The following is a 14,058-nucleotide window of genomic DNA, read 5'->3' as shown; positions in this document are numbered from 1 at the left end:
GTGTGCATAATTTCAACAGAGAAGATGAATGCTGAGCCCTGTCAGAAGACAGGAGCATAGAACTGACCAAGGCTCGCACTGGTCTCTTGTGATGAAATCAGAATGAGGAGTAGACGTTTTCTTGCTGCTCAGTAGACTCGCTCACCTCCCACTCTGTCAAGTTAGAACACACTCTGTGTCATTATTTAATTAGCAAAAGCTAACAGCAAACGCGGTGGCTCCAAAAGTTGCTTTAGAGCTAGAGGCAGAGGAGTGAGTGGAGGCTAGGTTAGTTTTCCTTGAATCATCTTCATATGATAGTTTGCAGCCTCCCAGAGGTTGGTTATAATACACCACACAAGGTTTGTGACCTTCTGCTACTTTTAATGCACTTGTAAAATTTTTATTTGTTGAGTTTTTTGAGACAGGTTCTCCTGTCAGAGCAGAGGCTGCTCTGGGACTTGGCTCACAGCAGCCTCCTGCTGTTGATGCAGATTATAACTGCCATTATTTCTTTTCTAAGCTCAAGGATGGTTTTATGAATTTAAAAAGAAAACCTCTGGGGAATGTGGGATGTAAAGCTTGACAGTGCAGAGAAGAACTGAGTGGAGGGGAGGGGAGGCAGAGGAGGGGAGGGGTTCTGAATAAAGCCCTGCAGCAAGAGGGAAGCTGTCACACCCAGCCACACTAGGAGCCCGCGGACCTGCCAGAGTTCCCCAGGACCTGCTAGTGTCCAGAGGGAGACAGCAAAGGAGGAGAAGTCACAACGGAGGAAGACAAGGGACACCCAGCAGAACCTAACAGAGCTGTAGGGACCCTTACGGATTTTTTTAAAGCTATTTTGGAATTTTCAGGTTTTAGAGGTCTTTATAATAAATACCCTTTGTCTCCACAAGATGGAGTAAAACTTCTACTTTGGAAACAAGGTTGATTTTTTTTTTTCTTTTGTATCATTTATGTTGGTCTGAAAAATCTAAACCATTGATAATTATTTCTATATTAGATCTTGGAAACAACTATAATAATTGAGACAGCTTTTCTCTGTGTCAAAATGGTTAGTTTTTAAATTTAAATGGAAAATATACTCTTCAGACAAAAAACTTTACAACACCCTTCTCCGTTATTGAGAATATAAGAACCAGTAAGTGATTATAGACAGTCAGGGCTTTCAGCGCGCCTCAGCCGTGGCAGGCGGATGCCGCAGTCCACTGAGGGAGAAGGCTTGCCCTCAGTCAGTAGTGGCAGGCTTTAACTGGACAGCTTTTCTTTTTCTGAGCTTTGTTCTCCAAATCTCACAAGTCTCTCCCGTACCTTTTACACACCACTACTAATCTTAATTCCTGTACTGTTTCCCTTCATATCCTAATTGCTTAGTGACCATTTTCTATCCGTTTTGGGACATGGTCTTCCTGTGTAGCCCTGCTGGGGAACTCACAGCAGTCCTCCTGCCTCAGCCTCCTAAGTGCTGGGATTATAGGCTTGAGCCATCATACTTATCTCATTATATCCATTGTTGTTGTTTTCTGGCTTTATTTTCTCTCCCCACTTGTCATTGACCAAAGTTTTGTGTTTCTAAAGCAATGCTTTATAATCAGTGTATTATCATCTGCCAGTGTAAATTTGGATTTTTTCTAGAAGTCACACTAAAAAGATAAAAAGGAACAGATGAAATATATTTTAATATTTAATAATCTAATAATGTGAATTTTAGCTCAACACTCAATTTATAACACTAATATTTTATATTATTATATAATATAATATTTCCTCCTTTATAAATGTGATTCTATTAACTCAGAGTGTTTTTATAATTAGATCCATAGCATAGATTTTATCAAGTTCACAGATCCTAGGGTTATGAAGGACTCTAAATAAAAGTGAGTAAGCTTTCTAGAAATATTGTTGACACAGGATTCCTTGGGTTCTGAACTAAAATAAAATAGATCATGCTTACCAGTCTAATCAACATTCACATCTTGTGGTTTAAAAATTTATAGTTCCTGTGGTATTGGTACTCTTTGCCCCATCAGGGGAGCTCTGTTCACATTCACACAGAGAGAATCAGGACAATGAAAACATCTCAGTCCATGCTTTCATATCATTACTGGCAAGGAAAAACATTGAGGGTTACATTTCATTTAAGGCACATTTCAAATAAAAACAGAATCAAAATATAGGGTTGTGGGTCAGCGGTAGATGCTTTTTAGAATGAGTGAGACTTGGCTTCACTTCCTAGAGCCACGGTCCTCTCACGATGCCCGTAGCAGTCAGCTTGCCTGACTCATCCCTAAGATCGCAAGCATATAGACTTGATGTGGACAGGAAGTGCTCAGTGGGGAAAGCACCTGCTGCAGGAGCCCGAGGGCCTGCGTTTGGATCCCCAGCACCCACTGTGACCCAGTGCTCAGAGATGGGGACACTCGAATCCAGGGGCTTATTTCCATGGTTTGGTCACAGAAATCAAAGACTTCCCTGTTTTCTGCATGTGGCTGATTGATTGGACTGAAGGTACAATTTCCCATGTTTCCTTGTTGTACACTGTTCTGTATATTGCTGGAGGGAGAAGTTTGATTTGTTTCAACTCTGTTAAGTCCACTTCCTAACAGTGGTGGGTAGTTTCTGCTTTATGGCATTGTCAAAACTCTGTCAGAGCTACATTGATGAGGCTGATCAGTAGATTAAAGCTGTAGCCACGTTCTGTCCATTGCAAAGTCCTCTGTGCATCTTTTCCTCACTGATGTTGGTGATTGCTGTCTAGGTTATATGAATTGCTCATAGTAAATGGAGACTGTATAATGCTAGCATTCCATCTGTATCTCTTACAGCCGATATGCCTAAATAAATCAATTTCCTTACCAACTACGTCACATAAATGTTTAGTTTGTTTACTAGTCAGTTTAGAGAAGGGGATTCATGCCTTTAGCAATCTGCAAAACAGCTAACAGTGGTAGTTGTTTGGTTTTATGAAATAATGGACTTTTATATTTGAGAAAATTTTTATATTTTTATATTTGATATTTATATTAATTATAGTCATCCATTTTGATATTCACATTGTGACAACTTTGTTCTATCATATTGGCCAGAGAATCTTCTTAATGTCACCCCTTTTAGTCTTTGATAGCTTCCTTGTTTTCAGTCATCAACATTTTTTTCCTGGTTCATTATGTCCATTTTCTGTCTCAAGCCTAGAAGCAGCCATTTCTCCAGAAGCCATGATTCCTTTGGGTGACAAATAGCACTTAAAGAGCACTGTGCGATGTGCAGGGTCTGTTACTTCTCTGCTTGTAGCATTTTCAATAGAGAAATCACATCTTATAGTATTCCTCATTTTCTGAGAGTTAAGAATATATTTTGTTATGACTTACTGTAGTAATATAAAAATTGTAACATTACATTAGGCAACCATTGGTTTTGTGTACAATTTAAAAGTATCATTTCATCCTTGTTTTGCTTTAGTTTTGACAGCTTGATTTGAGCCAAAGAAACCTTATATGGCTATTATAAAGCAAATTATTTGGATTTAAATTATAAAACAACTTAAAATCTGAGAAATAACATTATAATCATCTCTTCTCTTTTCACTGCCTTTGGGGAAAAATGACAAAATGTGGTCTTTATTTAACTAATAAATCTTATCTGAAAGAAATAATTATGATTTGCAGGAGAGTCATTTGCCCTGGGTGCAAATTATTGCACTTTTTCCTATTTCCTTTCTCACTGATGGTACTGCAGACCCCACACTACCTAACTCTCAGCTGAACTTTGCTTTAGAAGAGTTGAGTTCCTAGGGTTGTAAGACCAGGCTGTGCATTTCTTCTGTCCTGAATGGGCAGGGCTGGGATAGGAGCAGATCCTTGGGAGATGCGAGAACTCGTAGGTGGTACCTTGCCTCCCTGTGTGGTGTCTACTTCCATTATGAAGGAACAGCTTGTGTTTTCAGTTCCTTTGTGTATTTCTTCATCAGTGGTTAATATAAGGATCACTTAGTGGGAGCTACTGCCGTTAGTATGAAAACTGATTGTTGACACTTTACTTTTGGCTCCTAAGTACATATTCAATAAACTAGCACAACAGCAATTGAAATTAAAAAGGTGGTAAATTCTTGCCCAAATGAGAATTACTTATATTCTGGTTTGCTTTCTCATGCATCTTAGCTCTGAGAAAGGTGTCTTTTGCTATTCCAAGTAATCTTGTGCACTCACATAGCTGGCTTTGGCTGTACGGACAGATTTGCCTTAGCTTAGCTTGGGAGAGAATTCGGTTGCTGAAGGTGGTGTTTTTAGACCGTCCCTGTGGGCTTTATTTCTGTCTGCATGTTTGAGCGCCATTGTCCATCCTTTCCATCTGTCGGTGGCAACAGTGTAACTTCGATTGTGTTATGAACCGTTTGTGTTGTTTTTTATTGGTGTCCAGATGGTGGTGTTTCTTTTATATGATTGAGCAGAGTACAAATTGTTCTAGCTTCCCAGTTTTTGAGATCAAAATTAACTTTTTTATTTGCCTTGCTATTATATAAACAGTGGGAATATTCTTTCTGCTATTATGTTATTTCTCAGAATTCTTGGCATCTTTCATTCCTTAATCATTTTGTGTTTTGAGAACTCTGTCAATACTCAGTAATAATATCCTTTCCTATTTTTAGAGCAGCAGTTTCCTAACAAGTTACTTGTATCTGAATGAGCTGTGTCATCACCATGGAAATAGCACTTCACAGAATCCAGTTAGTAAGGCTCAGCTGTTTAAAGAGATTTCCCTTCTGGGTCTTTTGTTTTCATAGGTAGCTTTTAAAAGCCAGGCTTCTCAGATAAACTCTCAGTGTCTATTCACTGTTTAAAGTGCTTTCACGGTTGTGCTATTTTTTATTTTACTCCTGTATGGATGGCTTCTGTGCAAAGTGAAGATTAGATATTAAAATGGGATATTGAAAAATAGCTAAACCAGTCACTAGTATACTTGAACTGTAATGCAGAGTTTTTAGAAATATATTAGAGGTTAAATATTACAGTTTATTCTTCTGGGTTTTTTTATTTTGTTTTTTTGAGACAGGGTTTCTATCTTAGCTGTTCTAAACCCATAGACCAGGCTAGCCTTGAGCTCAGAGAAATCCACCTGCTTCTGCTTCCTGAGTGCTAGGGTTAAAGGCATGTGCTGCCACACTCGACCCTTTGTCATACTGGACATTTACTGTCACTCTTGCCAGCCTTTATTTATACTAAAGAATTTGATTCCAAGTTGCTGTGCTGTGTGGTAAAGTTAGCACAATACTTGTGCACTGGGCCTCCACGAAATAGGATCTCATCCTGTTTCTGCCACATTCTATAGATCCATGGGCACCAAAGTCAACTCTTTATGGTTTGCTCATTTCTTCTTTGAAATGCAAGTTTTATTACTTTTCCTAAGTGTTATGGTAAGGATAGCTAATGAATGCAGTCCCAAGAATAGCACCTTCTCCTACAAGCAACCTCTTGAATGGTAATGGACTTCATGAGGCAGTAAGAGAAGGCTGCTTCGTTGATTCTGTGATTCATTTGAGAGAAAGTAGACATGTTTCTCTAGTCTAGCAGGTTAGGCATCTGCATATTTTACATTTTTTTAATATTAGAAAGGAAATGATGCTTCAGTAAACTGGTAAAGGATCAGTTTACAAAAGTAAGAAAATATGCTCTTAAGGATCCTAAGCCAACACTGTTGACCTTGCTTTTATATGGAATGACTAAATTGTGTTAGGTCTGTCTACTTTCCTTGCTCAAACCTAGAAAAACCATTAATACCTGACTTAGGGTTTTACTGCTGTGAACAGACACCATGACCAGGGCAACTTTTATAAGGACAACATTTAATTGGGGCTGGCTTACGGATTCAGAGGTTCAGTCCATTATCGTCAAGGCAGGAACATGGCAGCATCCAGGCAGGCATGGTGCAGGTAGAGCATCTTCATCTACATCTTCATCTGAAGGCTGTTAGTGAAAGACTGGCTTCCAGGCAGCTAGGGTGAAGGTCTTATAGCCCACACCCACTGTGACATACCTACTCCAGTAGGGCCACACCTAACCATGCCATTCCTGGGCTGAGCATATACAAACCATCACAATATCTCAGAACCAAGAAGTTTGCATCATAATTACACCTGACCTTTGCCCCTCCTTGCTCAGCACTCTGTTTATCACCATCAAACTGCCATGTTTTTCTTATAACCTCATCCCATCCTGCCCGAGGGAAGGATTTATTTGACTCATGGTTTAAGGGATTAAGATAAAGAGTTCTTTTAGGCTGGAAGGGTGACAGGACCGACATTTGCTTGTTGCATCAGGTCAGCATTTAGGAAACAGAGGGAACTGGAGCTGTGACCCTGGGTGGACCCACTGCCTTCAGCAGCTTATCCTTATCTCCGAAGTGTTCTGGACCACTAGCTGAGGAGCAAACATTCAGGCATGCGAGCTTGGGGGGGGGCATTTTACATCAAACCGTGTTTCATCTTTTAACTTGTTCTTTGAACAAAGTTGATCCTAAAGGCATAGTGTGAAAAAGGGAATTAAAAATAGAAGAGGTTTACTTTATTTTTACCTGTTCTTTGTGTTTGGATTTTGAGAAAGAAAAAAACAAAATAAATTAAGCCTCAGCCCCACATGAGTAAAATTAGCCAAGCAGAGATGGGTAGCCACTGCTAGTCTAACCCATGCTTAAACTTTATATGAACAGAGATGCTGTTAGTATAGTGTTTTAACCTTTTAAGGATGATCATGGGCTGGAGAGATGGCTCAGTGGTTAAGAGCACTGACTATTCATCTGGAGATCCTGAGTTCAAATCCCGTGAACCACATAGTAGCTCACAACCATCCGTAATGAGATCTGATGCAACTCTTCTGGGGTGTCTGAAAATAGCCACAGTGTACTTACATATAATAAATGAATAAATCTTTAAAAAATAAAATTATTGAAAACATAACCATCATCATAAAAACATAATCGACAAGGAGGGGATACTCTGAAATGTGTTAGTAAGTGATAAAGAGATACAAAGTGTGCACTTGAAATATAATGAAAGTGTTGTCTATAAAGTGTATTTTTCTAGGAGAAACAATATGATTTTTCTGTGTGTAAATATTTGAAATCTTTATTACTTTCATTAAAATTCAGCACCATGGGAGCACATTTATGAATAGTGGTGGGTTGGAAGGGTACCTGTTCCGCGATAGTCTGTATTGTGCTTGGAATGCTAGAAAGGGCAGCAGCACTATTTTCCTTGTCTAGGAAATATAGCTCCTAAACTGAGAAAACAATTATTTTCAACAAGTTTATTGTTCCCTAGGATTTCCACTTAAACAGAGTAAATTTGGAAGAATCTACAGGAGTGGAAAATTCTCCAGCTGGTGCTAGACCAAAGAGGAAAAACAAGAAGTCTTACGATTTAACTCCAGTTGATAAATTTTGGCAGAAACATAAAGGAAGGTAAATGAGAAAATACCAGAATTAAAAGGTTTATCCTTGAAACAGAACTGAATGAAGTTGCGCCTGACCTAAGACACAACATGAAGACCATTGAGTAACCCAACAGGGACAACTCTAATTAAAACAGATTGCTCCAAGCCTTCCTTGATTCCTCTGTCGTCATCTCTTCAGAAGCTCAACCTGCAGGTTGCACAATCTTTCTCACTTTTGCCACCAGTTCCATGGACCAATCTTTCATTTAGTGTTTGATAAAAAACTTTGGGGTCATATTTTTCCTTTTTTTTTTTTATCCCTAATACAAACCCCATGCTTTATATCTTGGGAGGCAGAACCTAAGTCTAAAGACCAGAGATTTATTCAGTCATCAGAAACAATGAGTGAGAAGATTACAGTGTTTTTCCACATGATGTTGTAGACCAGTGTGGCCATCCCATTGCTGTGCCCTTTTAAAGTACTTGATAGGGTCAGTAACTGTGGTTAAAAGTTCTCTAGTTGCTGTTATGTCCAGAGAAATCATTCTAAACATAGAAAAGGTTTTGTTTTTGTTTTTAAGAAATAGCATAATGTTTTTCATTGATTTTTTTTTTTGAAAGCATTTTAAATGTGTGTCTGCAAAGATATAGGTCTGTCTCTGTCCTTGATCTGGGTGCTTTGGGGCCTCATCCTTCGTTGTGTTTAAAGAGAAGTAGAAGATAGTAGTTTAACATGCTGGGGCAGGGGTGATATTTATTTTTATATTTAGAATGTAAAAAAACGAAAAAAAAAAACCCATGTATCTGTAACAAAGATTTGGCTTCTCAACAAGAGTTGTTAATGTCTTTTTCTGACTATGGTAGCTTGAGATACTATTAAAATATTTTAAATAATATGCTTTACTTCGGAATTCAATGTCTACATTTCCTTAATAGTGGTATACACGAAATTACATATCATCAGAGAGGCAATAAGAGATGGTAGATGTGTTCTTTTTACCAGTAAGGATACAAAGGATACTGAATTAACGATGCTATTTTTAAAAATGTTGTCATTATAATTAAATGGTCCCTCACACATCTACTAATTTGATGGTAATATTTAGCTATTGCTTAATATATTTGACTTATTTGTATTCCTTTGACTTTCAGTCATGTAAATAAATAAAAATATTTTTGTTTAAACAATATATAGCTGAAAAATGTAATCTCATTAATGAAAAGGCTTTTAGCTATAAAATTTGTCCAGATTTATGATTATATGCATATTTTAAATGATAGTTTTATTTATGCTTGCTGTTTTATATCTGTTATACATGAAATATATTCAAAGCTACAAGTGTTTTTAAGATAATAATCTTATATGTATATTTTACAATACACACGTAAAACATGAATCTTTTACTATCATGCTAATAGTTAATCTTGTGCAATTTTGTTTCAGTCCATTCCCAGAAGTTGCAGAATCGGTCCAACAAGAACTAGAATCTTACCGAGCACAGGAAGATGAGGTTAAACGACTGAAGAGCATTATGGTAAGATTTTGTCTGTACCAGAGTATTAGGGTAAGATCCTCTTTGCACTAGAGTATCATGCTAAGACCCTGTTTGCACCCTGAGAGTAAAGGTATAGGAAGGACATCTGCAGAGGTTTAACAAAAATGTTTACTTCCTTTTTCTTCATAAAAGTTTAAGGCCACTTATTATTTAATAACAACAAAATTACTGTCAACTTAGTTAACATTGTTTGTTTTTTAAGGAACTGTCTCGCACTGTAGCGTGGGCTAGCCTCTGATTCTTGGCAGTCCTGCCTAAGCCACACCTAGCTTTTTAGGTTTTTTTCTTACTTGTTTGTTTTAAATCTTAATATTAAGAAGAAACTATATTAAGGAATGGGATGTAGTTTGAAATAATACAAGTAATATGATTATTTATATGGATATATATATACTCAGGATGGCTGTTGTTTTGTACTGTGGTCAGATTTCAGCTGTAAGACCAAGTCCTGTGTCACCTGCAGCAAATGTCTGGGCATTTCTTGTTTGACAGTGCCAGCTGGCCCTTACTCACTCTCCAGCCTTTCTGTGGTTGTCAGAATGTGTGTTCCCACCCCTAAAGGACACTGCTTATGTTCTGTGACCCAGCTTATTATTGCTTATAAGTAATCTTTGCAATGTGCCAATTTTACAGTTGTAAGAGCCTTTCATCCCTTCACAGGGCCTAGAAGGAGAGGACGAAGGAGCCATCAGCATGCTTTCTGACAACACTGCTAAGCTCACATCAGCTGTCAGGTGAGTATGTAGTATGTTCCTCTGCAGTCTTAAAAGTCTGTAATAATCATAACAATAGGGAACAGTAGATATCAGCAGATGTACCTCTGAGTTTGAAGAATTGAATGCTTTGAACACATTTAGGCTAATTTCTCTTCCTTTCAGTTACAGCAGAGTAACTACTGTGAATAGTTTCAAATTTCCAATTCGCGTAATTTTACCAGGAAAACAGTATTAGTGATAAAGTAGGGCCAGTTGTCCTATTAATTTTGCTACTGCTATTCAGTTGAAGCAGGTTTTCAATACTTTTAGAACTATAGCTAAATGTGTGTATCCATTAATCTTATTTTATTCTAAATTTGTAAACACTATAAACGGAATGCAAAACTATTGAAGTAATGAGTTCTCTCTAGACTGTTCTAAGATAACAGCACTCACCTGTATTAAAGTCATGCGCATGGTGTGAGTTCAAGCCTGGACATTGCGGTCAATGGGCAAGATAATCAGTCACCTCTGAGTCTGTGTTCTGAGCTTTCTCATGGAGCACCAGGCAGGAGCTTTATTGGAGTCTGCATTGCTTTCTTGAAAATTTTGTGGTTAATTTTCAATTTTTTGTAACTTGTAGTTCTTTGCCAGAACTCCTTGAAAAAAAAAGACTTATTGATCTCCATACAAATGTCGCCACTGCTGTTTTAGAACACATAAAGGTAAATGTAACTTTTCCCATCCACAATGCACTGATGTTTGTTCTTTGTCTCACTGAGCATCTTCTGAGCTTGTAAGGTGTGATTACAGAGAGCAGCCTTCTCTCGGAGCCCGGGAGGACCACGCAGCACTGTCTCTACGTTGGCTGTGCTCATCCTGTTAACACACAGCCCTGTGTCCAGCTGTAGGCAGTGCAGATTTTAATTCAGTTTTGTTTTGTGTGCTGGTTTTTGTGTTTGCGGTGGGTTTGTATGTAGCTCAGGTCTTCAAACTCACTGTCCTTCTGCCTCAGCCTTATTAAATCTTCTTCGGTTGTACTGAAGATTATTATTTTTTCTCTCCCTTCTTGTTATCATTGACCCAAGTTCAGTGGTTCTACAGCAGTGGTTTTTAACTGGAATATAATATCAGTTGCCAGGGTAATTTTAGATATTTCTAATAGTCCCATTAAAAAGGCAAAAGGAATAAGTAAAATGGATTATAGTAGTATATTCTATGTAATCCTTAATGTCCAAAATATTAGTATTTCAATATATAATCTGTTTAGAACATAAAATATTTTATATCCTCTTTTATAGATGAAATCTGGTAAATCACTGTACATTTACAGTCATACTACATCTCAGTTCATAACAGCCTCAAACTCTTTGTCTGCCTGACTTCACCTCCCAAGCCTGAGGTTATGTACTACAATGCCCAGGGTAGAAATTCTTTTTGATATGGTACTGTCTAAAATACACACTAATTACATCGCTCATTTGTGTAACTTGTTTTAAAATTTTTGGATTTAGGTGACTATTAACTTAAAAGTACCTTTGTTCCTTTCATATGACAGTGATATTTGAAGCAAATATATTGGAGCTTACAAGTATTGTGTTCATAGTTCTTTTTCTTATTTTCTTGCTTAATGAATTCTTCAGTATTTGGTGTTACTAGTTCTCAAGGCATCTAATGTTAAACCTAATGGCCAAATGGCCAGACTCGAAGGCTTGCTTTCTACTCTGTATGACAGTTTGAATCACTCTAAAGATGATTACCTTTATGCACTTACCAAAGATACAGAAAGTACATTGATTTTTATTTGTTTTGTTTTGTTTTGTTTCATTCTTCGAGAAGGGACTTAGACATGTTATTTGTTGATGAGTTTTTTCTTTTTTTTATTTTTTTTTTTTGTTTATTGAAAAGGGAAGAAAAGGGAAGTAAAAACACTTTATGATAAAATTAAAGATTTACATGGAAAATATTTTAGATAAACACATTACAATTGGCAATTTTCATGGAAAAATGAGTAAAGTGGTAGACATGTAAAACACTGCTAAATTAATTGAAATACGGGATAGAAACATTTTATGATAGAATTGAAGATTTACGTGGAAAATATTTCTGATAAAATTTTAGAAAAATGTAGAAAAACATGTTAGAATTGAAGATTATCATGGAAAATTCTATATAGACATAATAATGGTAGGCATAAAAGTATTCCTAAGTTAATTAAAAGTGGAAGTATAAACATTTTCTGATAAACTTGAAGATTTACGTGGAAAATATTTCTGATAAAATTGTAGAAATATATAGAAAAACATGTTAAATTAAAGATTATCATGGAAATTATATAGATAAAATGATAGGCATAAAGATAATTCTAAGTTGGTTCAAGGTGGAATTATAAACATTTTCAGAAAACATTGAAGATTAACATGGAAAATATTTCTGGTAAAATTCAAGAAATAAATAGACAAACACGTTAAAATTGACTGTTTCATGGAAAATTTTACATAAAAAATGGTTGATGTAAAAACTCTAAATTGAAGAAGGTGGAATTAGAAACATTTGGATAAAAATCAAAGATTTACATTGGAAACATTTTGATAAAATAGAAGAATATATAGAAAGACGTATTAACCTCACACCAGTCAGAATGGCTAAGCTTAAAAACTCAGGAGACATCAGGTGTTGGCAAGGATGTGGAGAAAGAGGAACACTCCTCCACTGCTGGTGGGATTGCAAGAAGGTACAACCACTCTGGAAATCAGTCTGGAGGTTCCTCAGAAAACTGAACGTGACACTACCAGAGGACCCTGCTATGCCTCTCCTCAGCATATACCAAGAGGATTCCCCGGCATGTAATAAGGACACATGCTCCACTGTGTTCATAGCAGCCTTATTTATAATAGCCAAAAGCTGGAAAGAACCCAGATGTCCCTCAATGGAGGAATGGATACAGAAAATGTGGTATATTTACACAATGGAATACTACTTAGCAATTAAAAACAATGAATTCATGAAATTTGTAGGCAAATGGTTGGAACTGGAAAATATCATCCTAAGTGAGGTAACCCAATCACAAAAGAACACACATGGAATGCAGTCACTGATAAGTGGATATTAATTAGCCCAGAAGCTCTGAATATGCAAGACACAAGTAGCATATCAAATGACTCCCATGAAGAAGTAAGAAGAGGCCCCTGATCCTGGAAAGGCCTGATCCAGCATTGTAGGGAAATACCAGGACAGAGAAAAAGGAGAGAGGTGATTGGAGTATGGGTGTAGAGAAGGCTGATGGGACATATGGGGAGGGGGGAACTGGGAAAGGGGAAAACCTTTTGGAATGTAAACAAAGAATTTAGAAAATAAAAAAAAAAACAAAGACGTATTAACATTGAAGATTATCTTGAAAAATAATGCAGATAAAATGGTAGACATAAAAGAAATTACTAAATTAATTAAAAGGGGAATTACAAACATTTTCTAATAAAATTGAAGATTTACATGAGAAATATTTCATTAGTCTGTCTTTTTATTGGGGAGTTGAGTCCATTGTTGTTAAGAGATATTAGGGAGTAGTGATTGTTGCTTCCTGTTACTTTGATGTTATTTTTATGTTTGTGTGGGTATCTTCTTTTAGGTTTGTTGGAAGAAGATTACTTTCTTGCTTTTTCTAGGGTGTAGTTTCCTTCCTTGTGTTGGCATTTTCCATCAATTATCCTTTGTAGGTCTGGATTTGTGGAAAGATATTGTGCAAATTAGGTTTTATCATGGAATATCTTGGTTTCTCAGACATCTATGATGACTGAGAGTTTTGCTGGTATAGTAGCCTGGGCTGGCATTTCTGTTCTCTTAAGATCTCTGTATGAGGTCTGCCTGGGATCTTCTTCTAGCTTTCATCCTCTCTAGTAAGAAGTCTGGTGTGATTCTGATAGGTCTGCCTTCATAAGTTACTTGCCCTTTTTCCCTTACTGCTTTTAATATTCTTTCTTTGTTTAGTGAACTTATTGTTGTGATTATTATGTGCCAGGAGGACTTTCTGTTCTGGTCCAGTCTATTTGGAGTTCTAAAGGCTTCTTGCATATTCATGGGCATCTCTTTCTCTAGGTTGGGGAAGTTTTCTTCTACAGTTTTGTTGAAGATATTTACTGGGCCTTTAAGATGTAAATCCTCGCTCTCATCTATACCTATAATCCTTAGGTTTGGTCTTCTCATTGTGTCCTAGATTTCCTGGATGTTTTGGGTTACCAGCTTTATGCATTTTGTATTTTCTTTGACTGTTGAGTCAATATTTCTATGGTATCTTCAGCACCTGAAGTTCTTCTATCTTTTGTATTCTGTGGTTGGTGCTTGCATCTATGACTCCTGAATTCTTTCCAAGGTTTTCTATCTCCAAAGATGTATCACTTTGTGATT

General features: G+C 36.9%; 1 protein-coding gene across 2 annotated transcripts in view; it reads left to right on the top strand.

Moving 5' to 3' along the window:
* The window catches only part of Scfd1 (sec1 family domain containing 1), a 73,120-nt gene that overhangs the window by 25,536 nt on the left and 33,526 nt on the right, over positions 1-14,058 (top strand). For both annotated transcript variants that reach the window (XM_052185889.1, XM_052185890.1), the window contains exons 11-14: positions 7,292-7,431; positions 8,848-8,938; positions 9,620-9,693; positions 10,298-10,379. In XM_052185889.1, coding sequence (XP_052041849.1) covers positions 7,292-7,431; positions 8,848-8,938; positions 9,620-9,693; positions 10,298-10,379 — 387 coding nt within the window. The remainder of the gene's footprint in view (positions 1-7,291; positions 7,432-8,847; positions 8,939-9,619; positions 9,694-10,297; positions 10,380-14,058) is intronic.

Source organism: Apodemus sylvaticus, chromosome 6, assembly GCF_947179515.1.
Source record: "Apodemus sylvaticus chromosome 6, mApoSyl1.1, whole genome shotgun sequence".
Classification (NCBI taxonomy): Eukaryota; Metazoa; Chordata; class Mammalia; order Rodentia; family Muridae; genus Apodemus; species Apodemus sylvaticus.
Note: the sequence above shows the minus strand (reverse complement) of the source record. Positions and strands in the feature narration are given on the sequence as shown.